This window comes from Puma concolor, chromosome A2, assembly GCF_028749965.1.
Source record: "Puma concolor isolate L17-30 chromosome A2, mPumCon1.1.hap2, whole genome shotgun sequence".
NCBI classification, from domain to species: domain Eukaryota; kingdom Metazoa; phylum Chordata; class Mammalia; order Carnivora; family Felidae; genus Puma; species Puma concolor.
The window spans coordinates 87,843,222-87,863,274 of NC_141668.1; the positions used below are offsets into that span (position 1 = coordinate 87,843,222).

At 42.0% G+C, this 20,053-nt stretch overlaps 1 protein-coding gene across 11 annotated transcripts in view; it reads left to right on the forward strand.

Annotated features, from left to right (window-relative positions):
- The window catches only part of MAGI2 (membrane associated guanylate kinase, WW and PDZ domain containing 2), a 1,355,992-nt gene that overhangs the window by 1,277,427 nt on the left and 58,512 nt on the right, over window positions 1-20,053 (forward strand). For 8 of the 11 annotated variants that reach the window (XM_086696830.1, XM_086696832.1, XM_086696831.1 and 5 more), the window contains one exon: window positions 1,394-1,532. In XM_086696830.1, the coding sequence (XP_086552956.1) occupies window positions 1,394-1,532 (139 nt within the window). Of the gene's footprint in view, window positions 1-1,393; window positions 1,533-11,781; window positions 11,893-20,053 lie in introns of all 11 variants that reach the window. The other 3 variants (XM_086696838.1, XM_086696841.1, XM_086696840.1) reach the window with 2 other exon arrangements.

Consider the following 20,053-nt stretch of genomic DNA (forward strand, 5'->3'; position numbering starts at 1 on the left):
AGACAACTAAGGAGAACTGAACAAAAATGTTGCAAACATTGCCCCTAAAACAAATTAACTTAGTCCTGTCGTTCATCATTCTTCTCTGAAATGTGGAAGTCATACCAGTGGGGTAAACTTCTGCCACTGCCCAAAAGCCGTACTTTCAAAGACCACCATACACAAAGTGGAAAGAGAAGTCTTTTCCTTCATTGCACTGAAGTCCTTACCCCTAGAAAATCCTCTTTAAACAGAGATATTACTCTGTTTGTAATATCTCTGTTTGTAAAGATATTACAAACATGTGTTTGTTCTTTCCCCTCATTTTGGGGGTGGGGAGTGGTCTTATTTTAGTGCTGTCTTGCCATTGTGATGGCAACTTTTTATTCCTCTTCTTGCCCGGCACCCATCTTGATAATGCTCTGCTATGGGGAGTTTATTCACGATTCTGTCTGCATTATAGAGTTTAGGTTGAGGTCTGCTTTTAGGGTACCAACTAAAATAACATTTTTGCAAAGCAACTCATGGTGCTTTCCCTGGCCAATTTATCTTAAGTGACTTCCACTGAAATGAAATATATTTTAATTCAAAGGTTCTTGACAGTAATGGTACTGTGGGAGTTACCTGATGTGTTCATGGTTGAACCTCTTTATTCCATCTAACTATTCACAGAGGCTAAATGGGAATTGCTTATGAAGCCTGGGCATTTCTAACAATTCAAGAGGGACTGGTATTTAACCAAACGGTTCTGGCAGTCAGGTGCGAGCATGGCAAAGATTTAGCAAGGGCATTAGTCATGTGTGGAGAATGGAAGATCTCATTTTTAATTCAAACAACTGTGATGGAAAACTCATCATCAAACTTGAATATCAACCAACCATATTTACAAAGAAGGCGATATCACAATAGCACCCAGGGGAATTTAAATGATGCATGATAAAAATTCTCAGAGAAGCCCAAAAACCGATCATCTCATCCAGCATGCTGAATTAAATGCTGCACTAAGTCCAAAGCTGGCACTGTGTTCAATGAAAAGGCCTTAAAATATTTACTTCTTGTTTCAAAGCAAAGGTGCCAGGTTTGTTTGGAATTGTGACTTCAAACATATTCCCTAATTTTAAAAAAAATGCTAAAAATTTAATTAAAGCCTCTGCCACACTGACTGAAAATAAGTAACATATCACCCCAACTTTATGGCCTGATATTTTAATTTCTGTAAAGGTAAATTAAGTTTGGTGGTCAGATTCAAGATGTAGCCAGGAATTAGCTGCTTCTGAGAAGCAGCGGGCTGCAATCAAATTGTTCAGATGCTCTCTGGAAACCAGTATTCTTTAAGGGATGCTTTTCTAATCTGTTGGAAATGCAAGGTGAGTAGAACCATCCTTGGCTGAGTTAATGTTTCCTTAATTAACAGGTAGGAGATCAAATCATTGAGATCAATGGGGAAAGCACAAGAGACATGACACACGCCAGAGCAATAGAGCTCATCAAGTCGGGAGGAAGAAGGGTCCGTTTGCTGCTGAAGCGCGGGACGGGGCAGGTCCCGGAGTATGGTACGTTTCATGTTTTGATTCACCTGTTTTCTGTTTCTTCTGTGTACTGTAAATGCCTATGCTTATTTGTAAAACTGTATCAGCTCTCTAATTCTACCTAAATATAGACTTGGCTATCAATAGATATATACATGCATATGTACATTTAAGCCGAAGATTTATATGCGTGTGAGCTCTTTCTTTTGCTCCCTTGGTTAAGTGATGTTTAAAATAGCAAATAGAGGACCTTTCAGGGCATCTCTGAGCGTGCAGGGAGATCCAGCCTCCACTTATATGTTAGAACTTTTGCAATTTGACTAACAGTCTTCTGTTCATTTGAGTCCACAGTAATTTATCACTTATTTCCTAAAATTGCTCATGAATCACAACTGCCCTGTAGGGTATGTGACTGGGACCAGGGAACAAACAAGAACAGATCTTCAGGTGGGGAAATTAGAATGTAAACTTCATGCAGTGATTGCATTTTCTTGGCATTTAGGGATAGTTCAAAAATTCACTCTAATGTTGTGTATCTCTGTGCTTTTCAGGAAGGAATTGAAGTGCATTAGATTTGGCTTCAGAAGTCTTTAATGGTGTTATTTTTCAGCAGCCCATTTAAGACATCACTGACAGTTTTACTAAGAAACTGCTGGGTGGTCATTACATGAGAAGCATCACACCCTGAACTGGCTATAATTAATCTCAGGGAGTGACAGAAAGACAGAAAGACAGATATCATTGAAAACAGGCGCAGGGGGCAATGGGATTTAACCATGGTCTGAATAATTAGCTCAAATTGTTGATCTAGAAAAATTGACTCTCATTTTCATCCATTCATCCCCTACCGCCCCCCCACACACACACACACAAATTCTTTTTTTTTTTTTTTTTAATGTTTATTTATTTTTGAGACAGAGAGAGACAGAGCATGAACAGGGGAGGGTCAGAGAAAGAGGGAGACACAGAATCTGAAACAGGCTCCGGGCTCCAAACTGTTAGCATGGAGCCCGATGCGGGGCTCGAAACCACGGACCGCGAGATCATGACCTGGGCTGAAGTCGGACACTCAACCGACTGAGCCACCCAGGCGCCCCCACAAATTATAATGCTTTTCCCTCTCAAATTATGCTTACCTTAATTATGGGTAACTTGCCTAAGTTACCTAATAATGAGCTGAACACTTCCTTAGTTAGCAGGCAGTATAGTCCTGAGTTCAGTTAAAATATCTGAAATCAAATGCCCTTAAAAATTTTGTTTTCGTGGTCTTGAAACCCCAAAAGGACTGGCAAATACTCAAAGAAAGCGTTGAGAAGTTTCTGTAGGGCTGGCTCTGTGCCCATGGAAAGATTTCATCCCAGGTCCCATCCTTAATGTTTGGATCTAATAAAATTTTTTTTTTAATTTTTTTTTTCAACGTTTTTATTTATTTTGGGGACAGAAAGAGACAGAGCATGAACGGGGGAGGGGCAGAGAGAGAGGGAGACACAGAATCGGAAACAGGCTCCAGGCTCCAAGCCATCAGCCCAGAGCCTGACGCGGGGCTCCAACTCACGGACCACGAGATCGTGACCTGGCTGAAGTCGGACGCTTAACCGACTGCGCCACCCAGGCGCCCCAGATCTAATAAAATATTTTTAAATATGAATATTAGCAACAAGCTCAGGCCTGATCCTGTTAAATGCACTAATCCTTTTGTACTAATGCACTAATCCTTTTGTAAAGACTCTTACTCTTGGAATAGGGTAACTTTTTGCACCCCAGAGCAATACATGATTCAATAAGACCAAACTGACCTGTGTGAATTAATCACTTCTAAAAAATACCTTATTTTAAATGTATGTTTCATTCCATGGCAAGACCCATTATCTATACCAAGGAATTTCCATAGAGTTAATATTGTTCTTATTTTACTAACAAATTAAACTTTAAGAAGTTAATCTGAACAACATGGCTATCCCGAGCTTTCTTTTCTTTTATGAAATCACTATTTGGTTCACATTTTCAACAGCTTGTCTGTAGTGAGCTATAGACACTATAGTGTCTATAGTGAGCAGTTACAATAGTATCATTGCCCAATTGGCAGCATGACTCAGCTTATAATGCCTACGTATGACGCTGTCTCAAAACATCTTTAAAGAAAAAATAAAAACGTGTTTGAACAAGACAAAAATTCAGGATCATGTCACTATGATCCCATTAATTCATCCATCATCTGGAAATATATGGTTAAGGTTAAATTCTAAAATTAACAAACAGGGTTTGTCAAACATCTGGACACAGTTTAGGGGGACCAATTGTCAATATGGTTAACTCCAGAAGTACTGCAGAGTTCTTCTAAATATATTCCCCTAAAATGTAACATTAAATCATACTTGCCAATGGTTAGTTAGAGTTTGTCAGCTACTGTTGATGTTAGAATGACCTAGATTTTGATTGTAAATTAGCTTTCGAGATTATGTCACAAAATAAGCAATTTAAATTTTTTGTATTTATTTATTTTTGAGAGAGAGAGAGAGCGCACACGCACACACACGCACACATACACACACACACACACACACACACACACACACACAAGTGGGGAACGGGCAGAGAAAAGGAGAGACAGAATCACAGGTAGGCTCCCCACACCTCAGCACAAAGGCCGATGTGAGACTTGAACTCACAAACTGTGAGATCATGACCTCACCACCCAGGTGCCCACAGAGTAACCAATTTAATAGAGAAGAGCAAGGTCTTCTCCTTTAGAGAAGTAAAAGAAAAATCACAAACTAAGTAAACATTAGCACTTCAGGAAAATCTAAGCTGAAAGATGCCTGGTTTTGCATGAGAAACCAAGAAGGTAGGGATCAGACCAGATCTTTGAGGATAATGCCATCAAGTGATATTTCTGGAGTCATAGCAACTCATGAGGAGGGTGTTTCAGGTGTCTCTAAGACCACACGCACATTCAAAAATCTGCTGGAAAGATTCCTGGGACACAGAATATAGTTGTACTCACAGGTAAGATTTATCATAATGACATAGTAAGGATACACAGTGGGATCATAAGGGGGAGAAACAGGCAAAGTCTGGAGGAATCTAGGTACAGGCTTCTTTATTGTCTCTCTCTCTCTCTCTCTCTCTCTCTCTCTCAGTCAGCCAGAGATCACTCTTCCCCCAGCAATAAAAATTCAGCAATAAAGGTGTGATACTATTACCCAGGGCAATTCATTAAAGATTTGGCACCCAGGGCTTATACTGGGTGCTGGTCATGCAGACCACTCTCTGCCTAGCACATACCAAAATTCTAGACTCCTATAAGAAAAGCAGGTGTTCAGCATAAATTGTGTTGTTTGCACGGTTATCCATGAGACACCCTTATCATTTAGGGAAGGGTTTATATTAGTGTAGGAGACAATTTACCTGTCACAGTCCCAGAGGCCAGCCAATGGCCAACCTTGCAAGCAGGTCCCTTTAAGGATAACAGTCTCAAGGCTGTCATGTGAACTCCTGTACCAGGAGTAAGCCAAAGAAGCAGCCACAGTCATTTTACAAATGACCCCAGCATAAAAGGACTGCTCACAGCTAAGGAACATCATAATTCCTTCATCACCAGTTAAGTAGACTATATCATGAAGCAGAATTTTTTGTCCAACGTCTGAACACAAGATGGGGGAGGTAACAAAACCGAATAACAGAAACAAGGACAATGAAAGAAAATGCTTGAGTTAGCCAGTAGATATAACCAAGAATATAATCCACTGTGTCCAAATGGCACCCTCATCACAGGAACACTGAATTTTCCATCAACTATGAGCTTAATCCTGTGTTTGCTTCCTTTGTTTGACTTTTAAGATCCTAAACTTAGCAAAAATCCATCCTTAAAGATAGTTAAAGGAGGTTATCAGAATCTGTAGGAGACATAACCTGCTAGGGAGATGTGCGGATTTAACCCAGTCTGGGAGAGTGAACTTTGAAGAGTAGATCGACAGCCAACAGCCTGTGGCAGGGTTTTAAGTGATATCTACCAGCCCTCCCTCAGATACCTGCAGAATTCTGAATTCACAACAGCTCTGAAGCAAGACCCTTATCTGGACATTTGGCCACGTCAACGAAAAGCTGATTTCAGTCAAGAGAAATACAGAACTCTTGCTCTGAGTTCCTAAGGTGATCTGTGACAGAGAGATAAGCGCAGGTACAATTGAAGGAAAAAAAAAAAAAATACCAAGGGTAATCTGTCAGATTGTTGACTAAACAAAATCAGTGTGAATCCAAGTGAGCTGAGGAGAGGAATAAATATGCTGCAAATATGCCATCCATAATTACCGCAAGACTAATCGGCAGACGACACCCCAGCCAAGTCACAGGCATAAATCAGTAAATGCGGCCGTGGAGGTAGGAGCTGCACACAGGCTGTCGAGCTGCTGCAGGGGGAGTCAGCAAGCGATAAGGGCTTTGAAGAAGTTGCTTTTATGGCTAAGTCCTTGAAGGAGATGGATACTTCAACTCTACTTTAGTCCTCAGGATAAGAATTTGTTGATTATAAACTCCGCGGGAAGCGCGAGCTCCCCCCTCCCCTGACACACATCTCAACAACTGGCAAGAATAAGAAAATTTCACTCCACCATACTGAGAAAAAGAATCCGAAGATGATGCCTCCAAAGTAATGCCCTCCTTGACACTGGTTGTTGCTATTTGAATTAAATCTTAAAAGGTTAAGAGAGAAGAAAGCATGTATCATGGTTGGAAAGCTGCACAGGAATAAATTATACAAATTAGCTCCCTGCCTTGAAATACAGGTGTCCTTCATTAGCATTCAAGGAATCGATGTGAACACTTACTTGATTTAGATGCTGAGCCACAGAGCCAGGGCCAGGGTAAATAGAGGTGCCACTGGATGAAATAAAAATCAACCAGTTCGGACCAACTTGGGCCTTTCCCCTGGTGATATTTGCTATTCAAAGCTGATTAAATTCAAAATAAAACAAAACAGAAATATGCTTCCTAGTCTTAGCGGTCTAGCCTGTTTATTCTCTTAAGAGGCAACAGAGAATGTCTTTATGACTACCAAGGTGAAGGGAGTCCAGTTGCAAATGGAGACTGGTGGTCTTAGGAGACCCGGCAGGGTCACAAGGATGAAGTGAAATTTTCTTAGTATCGGTGGCCCAGGGACAACGAACACCATATGCCCACGCAAAGGGAAAAAGAAAGAGTCAATCTGAATTTGACTTCCGCCTACCCTTCAATTTTGAAAGTGAATTATGTCTTTAATGGGTTTGGACTTGATTACAGGTCTTTGGTAAATGGAATTGTTTTCATTTTGTAAGCACAATAAAACTGCATTAAGGAAGTAGAGAAAAGATAAGAGTCAGTAACTATAGCTAAAGAAATGAATAGGCCAAATAGTACTGCCTTTCATCAGGAAATACACATGATTTGCAATTTATTAGAGCACCAGATTAAGCAGTACTGGTCTCTACTTATATGGCAATAGGCGATGTTTATTTGTTTTTTTTTTTTTCAAGAATATACATTGGCCATTTGCAACAACATGGATGGAGCTCGAGTATAATACTAAGTGAAATACATCAGTCAGAGAAAGACAAATACCAAATGATTTCACTCATGTGGAACTTAAGAAACAAAACAAATGACAAAGCGGGAAATAAAAGGGAGAGAGAGAGAGAAACCAAGAAACAGACTCTTAACTATAGAGAAGAAACTGATAGTTACCAGAGGGAAGGTGGGCATGGTGGCAATGGGTTAAAGCAGGTGATGGGGATTAAGGATTTCACTTGTCATGATGAGCACTAGGTGATTGCAATAAAAGATTTAAAAAAAAAAGAACATATATTGACAAGAATATATATTACAAGTGAACATTATAAGCATACTCTTATCTTTTTTATAGTTATTTGTTCAGCAAGAGCTTTGGTCCCTCTGACCATACGAAGATAAATGCAGACAGTATACCCCTACTAAATATTAATACAAGACAAATCTTATAATTAATATCATCAGTTCACGTCATTACTGTTCACTTAACTAAATCAGGATTTTTCTGGGCACTAGCGATGTGCAAGGCACTTTGCCGGCACTGAACACAAGATACGGTCCTGGCCCTGGGTGAGCTAACAATCTAAGAATGAGGATATATGTAACCACTGATTCTAACAGAATCTAACAGAATCAGTGGTGACTGATTAAAAGGTCTTCACAGATCTGCTCTAGTAAAAAATTTAAGTGGGTTTTATTAATTATTTGTGGGATTTAATACGTACTTCTAGAGTATTAAGGATCCTTGAAAAGCACTTGGCTTCTTTAGTTTGTTAAACATTGCCTTTGTAATATTTATACCAATGCTTTGTACATTTTCTGAAGAAAGGACTCGCTGAGTATAGGTAAATTTCTGCTTAGACCTTGTCTGAATTATTCTAAATTCTAAGTCAGTAAACCAAAACTTCATCTGGCAAATTTGCTAATCACCGATGTTCCCCTCCTGTGGCTGTCAGCCCCCAGAAGCCTGGAGCACTATAACCTCATAGCCGGAGGGTTTGTGGGTGTGCTGCTGTGCCCCCACGATAAAAGGAGAGAGTCTCCATTGTCTTGGCTTCTTCCTCAGAGACCACGTTCAGTAGGCTTTGCACTAATTCACCTGCATTTTTAATAGGGCAAAAGGCAGCTTGCTTCAATAATAAATTCTGAAATTTAATTTCAGCTTCTGACATTCATGGTTGAGTGTATCTTCCTTTTCCATGAGAGGTTCCACAAATCACTCCAGTACACCTGTACTGAGTCAGACCCAGGGAAGAGCTCAGGCTGTCCAGCAGAACTCCGGGCCGCATCATAGAGGACAGGGTTCGTCCTGCCTAAAAAGGCTCGCGACTGCTCTCTGCAGCATGTAGGTGAGCCCAGCAAATGCTCTGTGAAGCTCCCAATAAGTTCCCATTTCATGGAGTCAGAGGCAAAAGCTTCCTTAAAAAACACACACAACTTTGAGATTCCGTTTCCCCACTGTTCAGCAAAAACCTCATTTGTTATTTTAAGTGATTTTAGGAGAAGGATGAAATCTCCTTTCTTCACATTGTTTTATTGGGGCCCATGGAGTATAATGAATATTTGCTCTTTTTGGATACCCTTACATGATTTCCAACGTGCAGTTTTCTCTTTTAAGGATATAGTAAATGACCCCCTTCCCCAAGTCCTCACTTGTTAGGCATTTAAGACTCTGGTAAAATATATTAGACCACATAGTACCCAAGAAATCTACCAAGAAGAACCAATTTGGCCTTTGAGGTCCAACCACCCTCATTTTCCAAATACGTAAGTTGTTGGCCACGTGCATCTTAGAAAACCTAAATATCCCAGCGCTTCCAGTAACCCATCCTGGAGAGTCAGAGTTTAGGCTCTGACAGAACATTCCCTTCCTTCCCCCAGCATGAAGCTGGGCTCTCCCACGGAGGACTGCTTCCTCAAAAGTCCAGGGAGAAGGAATTTTCTTAGAGAAAGCACTACTGAATGCCGTAAGAACATCAACATGGATCCCCAGGAAGTCACACATTTAAGAGAATGTTTTTTACAAGGAGTGGAGGGGAAAGGGGAGAGCAAGGATAAAAGTTAAGAGACAAGAAAGTGGGCAGCCTGGTTTTCAAGCTGTGTGCATATGCATGCGTGAACATGATGTGTGGATCGGCCCAGGACTCCGTATTTTTAAAGCTCCATCTCAGGGAATGCCATGCTCCCAAGATTACAGGGTGTATCTTCTCTGGCTCTGCTGTAAAGGCCGGGCGCAAAGGAGTTTTTACTTCTCCTTGGCCCCCACTGTCAGGTGTGCCTCCCCCGCTCTGCAGGTTCCTCCTCTGCCCATCTAGTCTAAATGGCTTTTGTCCTGAGACTCACAGCATTACAACTTCAAGAAAGGAGACTAGATCTTCCTCCCATTGTCCTCCCATTTTCCATCTCTGGCCTTTTTTGACCATCCAAGCTCAGCTCCCACCCTCCTCACAGAGGACAGGCTGACCTTGGGGTTCAAGAGTTGATTCGAGATAAGCTTCTAACCCTTCAGCTGCACTCACTGGGAAGAGGGTACTAAATGCCAAAATCATTTTCCCCGCTGTCTGATTTTTTTCTTGTCTCAAAGTAGAGCTGATACAGAAAAGGTTTTGATCCCTGCGAAGCAGTCAGCCAACCAAACTCTGCTCTCCAGGTGCTCAAAGCAGTATACCAGTTCCTTAAGACAAACTCTTGGGTAGGTCCAGTCAACTGCCATAACCAGCAACCGTGGAGTCTCCAAGTCACTTTCAAGCTTTCATTTTTTAACTAAGGCCCTCTAAACTTTTCATTTCTAATGGAAGAAATAATAAGTCCATGAAGCCAGATTTTTGTTATTTGAGAAATCTGCATACAGCCGTGCTCCAAGATAGGATTGTGGCAACGTTCCTATCCTGATAAAGGCTTCTTAATATTTCTTTTTAACTTAATTCCCTCAGTCAGGACCAAAGATGAAATTCTATAATGCCTTACTCCAGGCTTGAATGATGCACTCTAATTATAGCAAAATCTCTAAACTTTGAGAATCACACACATTTTTCAATGTGCTATTTGGGCTCAGTTCTTGTTGTTATTTTTTTCATAGAATGAACGCACACTTAGTCCTGACTAAAGAGCTGTGAACTATAATGTGGCTCAGACATTTGCTTACAGAATAACTTGCTTTTACACTACCGAACAAAGGTCTCTGATTTTCTCAGCATGTGCTCTGTAACACCTAGTGATTCTGGCCTCATCAGGACCCTAGGTGTTAAGGCCGAACATACACACTCATAACTGCATTGAATATGCCAGCATACAACTCCATTTTTCACATTTCACTGCAATTTCTACCCCAGCCTTCACAGCAATTTATTTCCACCGTGTTCTGGGTGTTTTCTTTGAACTTCTGTCCATGAGGTTTCCTCGCACATGTATCTTTCAAGTCCAGTAAAGGTCACATTTAAAACAAGATGAGAGCCTTCTCTCTGTGTGACACTAAAACAGCTTGATTCTTTTGGTACAAAATTACTTGCATCTTGGCAAGGCTAAATGGTAAACTCAATTAATAAGTCCTGAAATGTAATTTCCATTTCTAACATCCGTAGTTAAGCATTAGTTTTCTTACCACAGAGAGGTTCCGCTTTCCATTTAACCTCAAGGTGCTAGTGCTCACCCTTGGTCTCCCTTCCCTCAGACACACGCCATGCTGTGAAAAGCACTCCATGTGGCATAATCAGAAATCTACGTGGAGCGCTGTTCCATTCTGCATACTGAAGCCATGCAGACATAGCACCCCGTTTGGAGCAAGTTAGGTATTTAGATGGGGAACACCATCAGTAATGCCAGCAAGGAGTACATCAGGCTCAAAATGTCTGAGCTGCACGGCTTAAGTTGTTTCGATCCCATTAACCTCACATTCACCTTCCTTTCCCCCGGGCTGCACGGAGCTGAGAAAACACAGTAGCGGGCAAGGGGTGGGGGTGGGGGGGGTGGCCGTTGGTGCACCTCCTGGGTCCTGTCCCTTGGAGATTATTGATTTGGATATTCTAGAGTGTCTAGTACCCATCTACGTGTAGATAAAGACCTGTAGCCCAAGAGCTGAGAAAAAGACAAAGCAAGAGAGCCACCGAGAGGGTAGCTTCATAGCATGGCCCTGGGACAGGTGAGTACCTCAGAGGAGAGCAGGCAGGGTGGGGCTGCGTTTCTTTTCCCTGCTTTATTTTTTTCCAGAAAACAATTACACTCAGCAAGTCAACTGTGCACTTTGACTATAAATAAACAAATTGTCAGAGGTGAGGGAAGCTATAAGAACGTGTGAGATTATTAGCAAAAAGAGAGATATAAACATGGGCACACCATGTTTTCATTTTTTCAGTTGTTCATAGTTTGGAACTGATTACTGTGACTGATTCTCAAATGACAGCGGCTATCGCTAAACATCCCATTTTTGTGAGACAATTCTACAAAAACTGTGATATGACCATTTCAAAAAATTTTTAACATCTGTGCCTCCCTAAAAGCGCCTCAGGATGCCCTCAATATTTTGAGAAAAATCTACTTTTGGAATACACATGTAGCTCAGTCTTGCACTAATTTCATGCTGCATGCTCGACAGGGGTAGCTCTACTTAAAGTCTTTATTCTTACTGCCTAGATAATTTGTATTCAGCTGCTCTAAACATACTAAGCAATCTTGACTCTAACAGTAATAATATATCTTTGTCACTGGTTCTGTTAATTCTAATGATTGGTCCTAGGCTGTTCCTCCCCTTCCTTTAGGAATGGTACCTTCCAGTCTCTCCATGTGCATGAAAAGTGACAAGCATGGGTCCCCATATTTCTACTTATTGGGCCACCCTAAAGACACGGTTTGTAAAATCTGCATGAATATTATCTTTCTCTAATGAGCTTTGGTTTTGCATTGTTTGTAACTGATGTATAATGCTTTTTCTTTCATAGTAGCTTGTCTAATTACTGCTAGAGCTCTGGAAAATACATGTAGCTGAGACCTTACATTATCCTTATAAGGATATGCTATCCTTATAAGGATAGGATTTGTGGGTTCCTGAAAACTTGAGATGCACCAAATTCCAGGGGTCTGGTCCAGAATGGCCCCAGCAGGAAGGAAAGGGAGGGAGGGTACAGCAGACCGCATTGGCAGAGTTCTGCTCCACACACTTCCAAAAATCCTCCCCAGGCTTTGATGCAAATGATCAAATTGGTTTCCCCTCAACCCAAGTTCAGATAGCTCTGACCCAGGGCACCCCTTTGGCACCAGACAGAAGGAGAGCTGCATTGCCAAACATTCTAGCCCTAGGATCTCCGAACATCCCCTGGCATCATGGTATGTCCCTCACCCACCCTGTGGTCACTGTCCACACAGGACTGGAGCTTCTCATTTTCCTTCCTTGTGCTCAAAGATACACCAAATTTAAAGGGGGGGGGGGAATAGTTGTGACTTTTACAAAAGTAGGCATAACTTTGTATCTGAACATGATTCACCACTATTTCAAAATGAATATTCTTAAGTGTTGGCTGTATTTGAGCCAGCACTTGGAAAAAGGCTTAAGGGGAAAAAAAATCCCATACATAAATAAAGCAGAATATAGATGATAGCCTTGCAAATAGGGTTCAAGCAACTTTTCACCCCTCAAACACACCCCTAGGGTGGCCCACGTTTCCACTGTGAAATCCTGCAATGGGCAGGTGGCTACTGCCACATTTTAATAGGTAGGACTGGAATTTTAAAACATCAGTTTGACTTTTCGGCAGAAATTGATACCATGCTCAGTCCCCATGGTTAGGCATGGAAGCATGAATCAGACTGACACGTTTCTCAATTCAGGCTTGATGTGACCCCATTGACACTGTCACAGCCATGGTTAAGCATCTCTCCACCAAAGTCTTTTAAGCTAGCTCTCTGAATTTTTCCTGAAACATATTTTCCAACTGTTAAGGACCCTGCAGATTGCCATTGGGATTGGTATAACTCTAACGTGAAAGATAATATTTACTCACTAAGTGAGTTATTTGGCCTAATGCTAAACAATTCCTTACCAAATACTTTTATGCCCATATAAGTATTACACACACACACACACACACACACACACACACACACACACAATTGCAATTATTCTTTGAGGGTGTCTTAAAAAACAGATGTTTTAAATGTATCATTTCTCTAAAGTGTCTGTCTCTCAAGGATGTTATGATCAGGGGAAGCCTGAATCAGAGCATAAAGGAGAAAGCTCCAATTTACTGGAAAAGGCGTAAAGCCATGGAACAATTATAGGGAAGTCCAGTCCATTGACTATGGCTTAAATAGGTATAGATTTGTGTTTCTGACAAAAGAAAGGTATATGCTTACCATTTAATTTACTTTACCTAGTCTGTAATCCATGGAGGTGAGGAGACCTGAATCAACCAATTAACCAGTGTCACCAGCCAAAAACAAAAACACAAGAAGGCTCTTTGTGGTTTCTGTCCAGTCCCACCAACATCTATCAGGCTCTTTACTCAATGCTGGGATGTAAAGATTAATAAGAGAGCCTCTGCCTATATGCATTCACAAGTAAGTAGGAGTGACAGGGAGAAAACCAGGCAAAGGGGCAAGTATGAGTAGTATTGGCAAAGGAGTGATAAGAGTTCAAAGAAGGCAATATACTAAATCTGCTTAGCAGAGTCATAGAAGGTTCTACTTTACATTTTAGCCGGGACCTGAGTGACAAGTATGATTTCACCAGTGTGGGCAAGAAGTAAGGCTGTTCCAGGCAAAGGAAACAGTTTGACCGAAGTCAGGGAGTCATGTTGAGAACAGCTATCACATAGGCTAAATGAGAAAGGGGGGCCCTAAATAAAAGAACACAAAGGTGGGTTCAATGAGAAAGGGCCTTGTATGCCAAGCAGAGGAATTTGGATTTTATATAACCAGATGTCACTGAAAAATTGTTTGAATGAAATGGCGAAAATATCCGTATTTGGAAATATTCTTCGATACTGGATTCTGTAAGAAACTGGAGACAGTTAAAATGCTATTGTGGAGGTTGAAACACATGATAAGAAGACCAGACTTGGGGGAGTGATAGTGGAAATAGCACATTGTGAATAGATTCTGGAGATACTCCAGCCATTCCGTTGATGGAAGTAACAAAACTGGTGAACGATGAATATGAAAGAAGGGGCTCAGGGAGGAGGCTTGTGGCCCAGGGCTCACTGGAAGATGACACCTACAGGTGAAGGAGGAAATTTAAAAAGAAAGATAACGAGGTTACTTTTGGACTTGCTGAATTCTGGATGCCCAGAGGACTCTTACCGACAGGGTAGTTGGATAAGGCACTCAAGGGCCGGAGCACTGGGGGAGTCCCTAAGAGGACAGTGAGGGCCGCAAATGGGCCTCTCTCAGAGGCCCCTCTGTGTACAGAGAGGAGAGTCCATGGGACATGGTCACATCCATGTGGTAAGTAAGAGATCAGGAGAGGACAATCCAAAAAGCAAGAAGAGAACCAAAGAGAAGAGTGGTGGGAGCCAGAGAGAGGGTTTCAGGAAAGCTACAGGGAGAATGACCCATTTTCTTGATGAAAAAGTGGTTGCTCTGCCCCAAGATGGGCTGGGAGCAGGGTTAGGAAAGGAGTGGGAAGGAGAAGGAGGAGGAGGAGGCAGGGACTGGAATCCACTTTACTGCCTGGTTTAACACAATGCTGGGTGCATAGCATTCAATAAATGGTAGTGATTTTGAGGGTTGTGGGTAGGAAATGCCTTTATGCACTACTCTCCATGGACCTCACCACAGGACTTCCCCACAGGGTTCCCCACATTCTGGGCCACAATGGGAATCCACGAGTGAGATGGCAAATAACTAGAGCTCCTACTTAGATCCAGTCATGGGTTTAAGGCCTGGTTTGTCTGGTTTGTTTTTTCAGAGGGCCGGGATAGGCAGGGTACAAAGATGAATGACACCATTTCTCCCCTAGGGGAACTATGTATATAGAGCATGTTTAAGGAAAACATGGTGGGGGCGCCTGGGTGGCTCAGTCAGTTAAGCATCCGACTTCAGCTCAGGTCAGGATCTCGCAGTCCGTGAGTTCAAGCCCCGCGTCAGGCTCTGGGCTGATGGCTTAGAGCCTGGAGCCTGTTTCCGATTCTGTGTCTCCCTCTCTCTCTGCCCCTCCCCCGTTCATGCTCTTTCTCTCTCTGTCTCAAAAATAAAACGTTAAAAAAATTTTTTTTTTTTTAAATAAAAAAAAATAAGGAAAACATGGTGCTCACTGTTCACAAAAAAATACTCTTTGGGCGCCTGGGTGCCTCAGCCGGTTAAGCATCTGACCCTTGATCTCAGCTCAGATCTTAATCTTAGGGTTGTGAGTTCAAGCCCTGTGTTGGGCTCTATGCTGGGGGTGAAGCCTACTTAAAAAAAAAAATACTCCGTACTGGCACTCATTAAAGTCACTCTCAAATGTATTACGTTCCTGGATTGATGTACAAAACATTTTGAAAACAAGCATGATCTGCTTAATTTCCCTTTCCAGGGACACATTTGCCCTTTGAAATCTGGATTCCATCATCAAGTTTCCAATGAAAGTGTCCCCTCAATGATCACCAGTCTTACCATGGTAACAAAGTCCAATGACTAATTCAATCCTTTATTCCCCTGGGACTCCCTGGAGTAGTTAACACTACTGATCAGTATTTTAGCTGGATTTTCTCTTGCTGTTCTGATTGCCTCTCCAGGGTGTCCTTCAACACTCTTCCCATCCAGCAAGGCCCCTCCCCAGATTTTCCCTCAGGATCTCACTCTCCCTCAGGGTTCCACCTGTCAAGACTGTGCAGATGACTCATTTCTGTTTTGTCATGTCTGGCTTCATTCCACAGCTCCACCGTGAGATTTCCCACTGCCTGCTAGATATTTCTAGCCAGATACCCCACATTTGTGTATTCAAAATTATATTTATGATCTTTCCTCCTAAAAATACTCCTCCTCTTGAATCACTTATTAATTAAGGGACCATCAATCCTCCTCATCACCCACCTCAAAACCATCTTGACTGCCTTCCCTATATATATAAAGAGTTCCCAAGAGGGAGTGATTTTACGTCTCTCATTTCTCACAATGACTTTCTCTCCATTCCTATTGTTTAGGGCCACTCCACAAGGTTAAATAGCCCACCTGTTTTCTATATTGCTCTGGCCAATCTTCCCAGCTCGATACCAGAGCAATAGAGCAATTGGTTGTCCTTAAGGACTTCCCCCCCCACCCCGCCCAAAGACCTTTTCCACAAACACACACACACACACACACACACACACACCCTTAAATTAGGGCCAGAACCATCCCTGGTTTGGCTCCATCCAAATCAGTCTTGTCTCTCATCTCCCACAATATCCTATTTCATATCTGTGCCCCAGCTACACTGGAGTATTTGCCATTGCCCTATATTCCCACCTTCATGGGTGGGCACATGCTGATCCCATGTTTGAGAAACCCTTTTTCCAAATCATGTCCTCCTTTAAGAACCACATCAAAGGCTGCCCCCTCCATGAATCCTTCCCCATGTCCACCAATCAGAAGTAACATCCCAGTCCTCTGAAATCCCATAGCCCTTTATATCTCCCCTGTTCCCTCTTACTCTCTCTTTTACAACATAATTATCAATATCCACCTACTTCCTCCCCTTTCTAGAATTCAAATACTGCTCATCACTCTGGATTATTAATATGGTGCTTTATAGAGTGAACAAGTGAGTGCATGAATGACTGTAAGTCTCGCAGTATCACAAAGTCATTATTCTGACAGCAGATCTCAATGTAAGCTTTTGTAGATGGTTGCAGAAGGCATAGGATGGTGTCCCAACTTTCCATTGACTGTCTCAACCTAAACCAGAAGTAGCACTTTGGTTGTTGTTTTCATAAATTCCCGCTTGTCTATTTTCTTATAGAAAACAAGAGTGGAGTTAAGCACGGAGTTAATTCTCTGTTAAGAGTGGAGTGGAGGAGGGGCGCCTGGGTGGCTCAGTCGGTTAAGCGTCTGACTTCAGCTCAGGTCACGATCTCGCGGTCCGTGAGTTCGAGCCCCGCATCGGGCTCTGGGCTGATGGCTCAGAGCCTGGAGCCTGTTTCAGATTCTGTGTCTCCCTCCCTCTGCCCCTCCCCCGTTCATGCTCTGTCTCTCTCTGTCTCAAAAATAAATAAACGTTAAAAAAAAAAATTAAAAAAAAAAAAAAAAAGAGTGGAGTGGAGGAAATCTGGCTGATTGAATGTTCCAGGCAATTATTTTTGGTTAATCTAAGTTATAATGTTTCTGTAAGGTGTTTTCTCTCAAACTGTAGTTCTGCCCTATGTTGGCATTACAAATTGTAGCTTAACATGCCAGGGTTGCTTCTTTGCTATGGAAGTGCCGTGTATAATTGTCTCCTACGGGAAAGTTGAAACAAAAGCTGTGTAAACAAAAAAAAAAAAAAAACTGTGAAACAAAAGCTAATGTAAGGTCTGTGTGGGATCATGTACCTACCTTCCTGTAAAAAGGGAGCCACTCTGGAAAATTCTCTGGCTCTTTGTCTAGCCTCCTGGATCTATTTTTTTCAACCAAATTGATTTATTTTATGATATGCATCAGACATTGTTTGATGCTGTTGGGGCTACAGAGAAAAAAAAATGTGGCATTGTCCCTCCCTCACCTCCAGGAGTTCTCTATCTCATGGGATAGCTGAAAATACTCTCTGGAACAAGTACAAGACAGTGCAAACCCAAATGACAAGGGAGTTTGAGACGGGAGGGGGAAATAATGACCAGAATAGTCAGAAGGGATCCTTGAAGGAAGCCCGTCTTGAGATAACCCTTGAAGAACCAGAAGGTTTGGGATGAACAGAGTGGAGGGCAAAGGACACTACAAATAGAAACTGTAGGAGATGATTTTGATGCTAAGAAGCAAACTGATGTGGTTTGAAGTGTTGGGGTTCTAGCCAACAGCTAAGAAGGAATCCTTGAGATGTCTTCAGTGCAAAATGGTGGTTTTATTAAAGCACGGGGACAGGACTCATGGGCAGAAAGAGCTGCACTGGGGTTGTGAGGAGTGTTTGATTATATACTTGGGAGTTGGGGGAGGTAAAGACTAGGGGAAGTTTTCAAAAGGACTTTTTTTTTAAAGTTTATTTATTTTGAGAGAGACAGAGACAGCATGAGTGGGGGAGGGGCAGAGAGAGAGAAGGAGAGAGAGAATCCCAAGCAGGCTCCACACTGCCAGCGCAGGGCCCGATGCGGGGTTCAAACCCATGAAGCCCTGACATCGTGACCTGAGCCAAAACCAAGAGTCGGATGCTCAACTGACTGAGCCACCCAGGTGCCCCTCAAAAGGACTTTCATTTGCTAAAGTAGACTTATAGGATCCTGGAGGCCTAACTATTGATAGAAGTTTTTTTTTTTTTTCTTGTAAATTATCAAGATAGTTACAAACTGATAAGAGAACACAGTCATATGGGACATGAGTCTATCAGTTAACCATTTGTTTTTCCTTTTCCTTTGTTCTTGGGCAGCCAGGAGTGCATGAGGAATGTCACATATCTCACCTTGGTGGGGGTGGAGGTGGCTGTTAGAATGTGCTTTGTCCTCAGCTTGCCTTTGTTTCCCACATCACAAACGAGGAGAGTACAGGGTAACCTTCTGAAAAGCAGAGGGAGTAGAAGTGCAAGAATTGTGAATGTGTGGAAGAGGCCAATATCTATAAACCAGTGGCAATGAGGAGGCACAGAAGATTCTTGAGCATCACACTGAGGGGACCAAAGAAGTATCTTAGGGGTGGTGGGGAACATTTTTGGAAAAGGTTTTCTTTTTCTTTTTTTCTTTTCTTTTTGGAAATACTTTTCAAACTCATGGCTACCCATTAGAAACAACTGGGGAACTTGTATTTAAAAATCATCTGTAGAGGCTTCTCCTCAGACCAATTAACCCATGAAGGTGAGGAATGATGGCCGTGGGTGGGAGTACAGGCTCAGGTACGATGTAATTTTTTTTAAGTGTGTCCCCGGTCAACACAATGAGCAGCCAGAGTTGTGAATCACTGGTGGACCAGATAAGAAAGTAAATCAGATAAAGAGGCTATCACAGTAACTTAGAAATGCAGGGATGGGTCAATGAGGTGCTGAAAACAGTTGAAATGAAATATAGGAGGGTTGACAATATAAAGAACCTTGAAAGAAGAATCATTAAGACTTGGTGACTGATAGCATAAAGGGAATAAGAACTGGGGAGGCTTCAAAAGTCATCCCAAGTTAGGAGCCTAAGTATTTGGGAAGATGGAAGAGCAGCTGTGAGGAAAAAGAAATAGGAAAATTCAGAAATGATGCCATTAACAAGACAGCTGAGCTTTCAAGAATTACTTAACTTCTCAGGGCCTCAGTTTTCTTATCTGCACAATGACAGGGTCCTGTTACATGGCATCTTCAAGTACTAGCATTGAAAGTAACGTGAGTGAACTAATCTGAGGAGTGGGGGAGGCATGTGGGATTTTAAGAGATTCAAATAGTGATTCATAACAAGCAATTGCATCAGAATAGTGCATCTCTAGCATGTGAAACCCAAAGGGCAGTGGGAGTCCCCAGGGAAGAGCACAGAAAATTGGGGGTGAGAGGAAGGCCATGAAAGGAGAAGAGAATAAGAATACAGAATTTTCCTCATTGACTGCTCCAGGCTCTGTATCACCTCCCTGCTACCTTGTGACAGGTAGTCAGTGACACAGTGGCCACTGTCCCTCATAACCCCAACATTAACATATGGACACAGTCATCTTTTATAAGAGTACTTGGAGTTGTTTTCATACACTGGATTTTTCTGGAGAAAGACTGTCTCTTGTTAACATAGGGCCTTCAAAAAATAAATTGGGTCATTTTCTCATTCATTTTGAAAAGTCACTAACAGAGAAAGCAAGTAGCAGGAATTCTTGATATCTCTTTCTATATTCAAGATACCCCCTTTTTTTCATATAAAATGCCAGAAGGGAGAAAAATTATCTTTTCCAAGTGAAATACATCTGTTCAG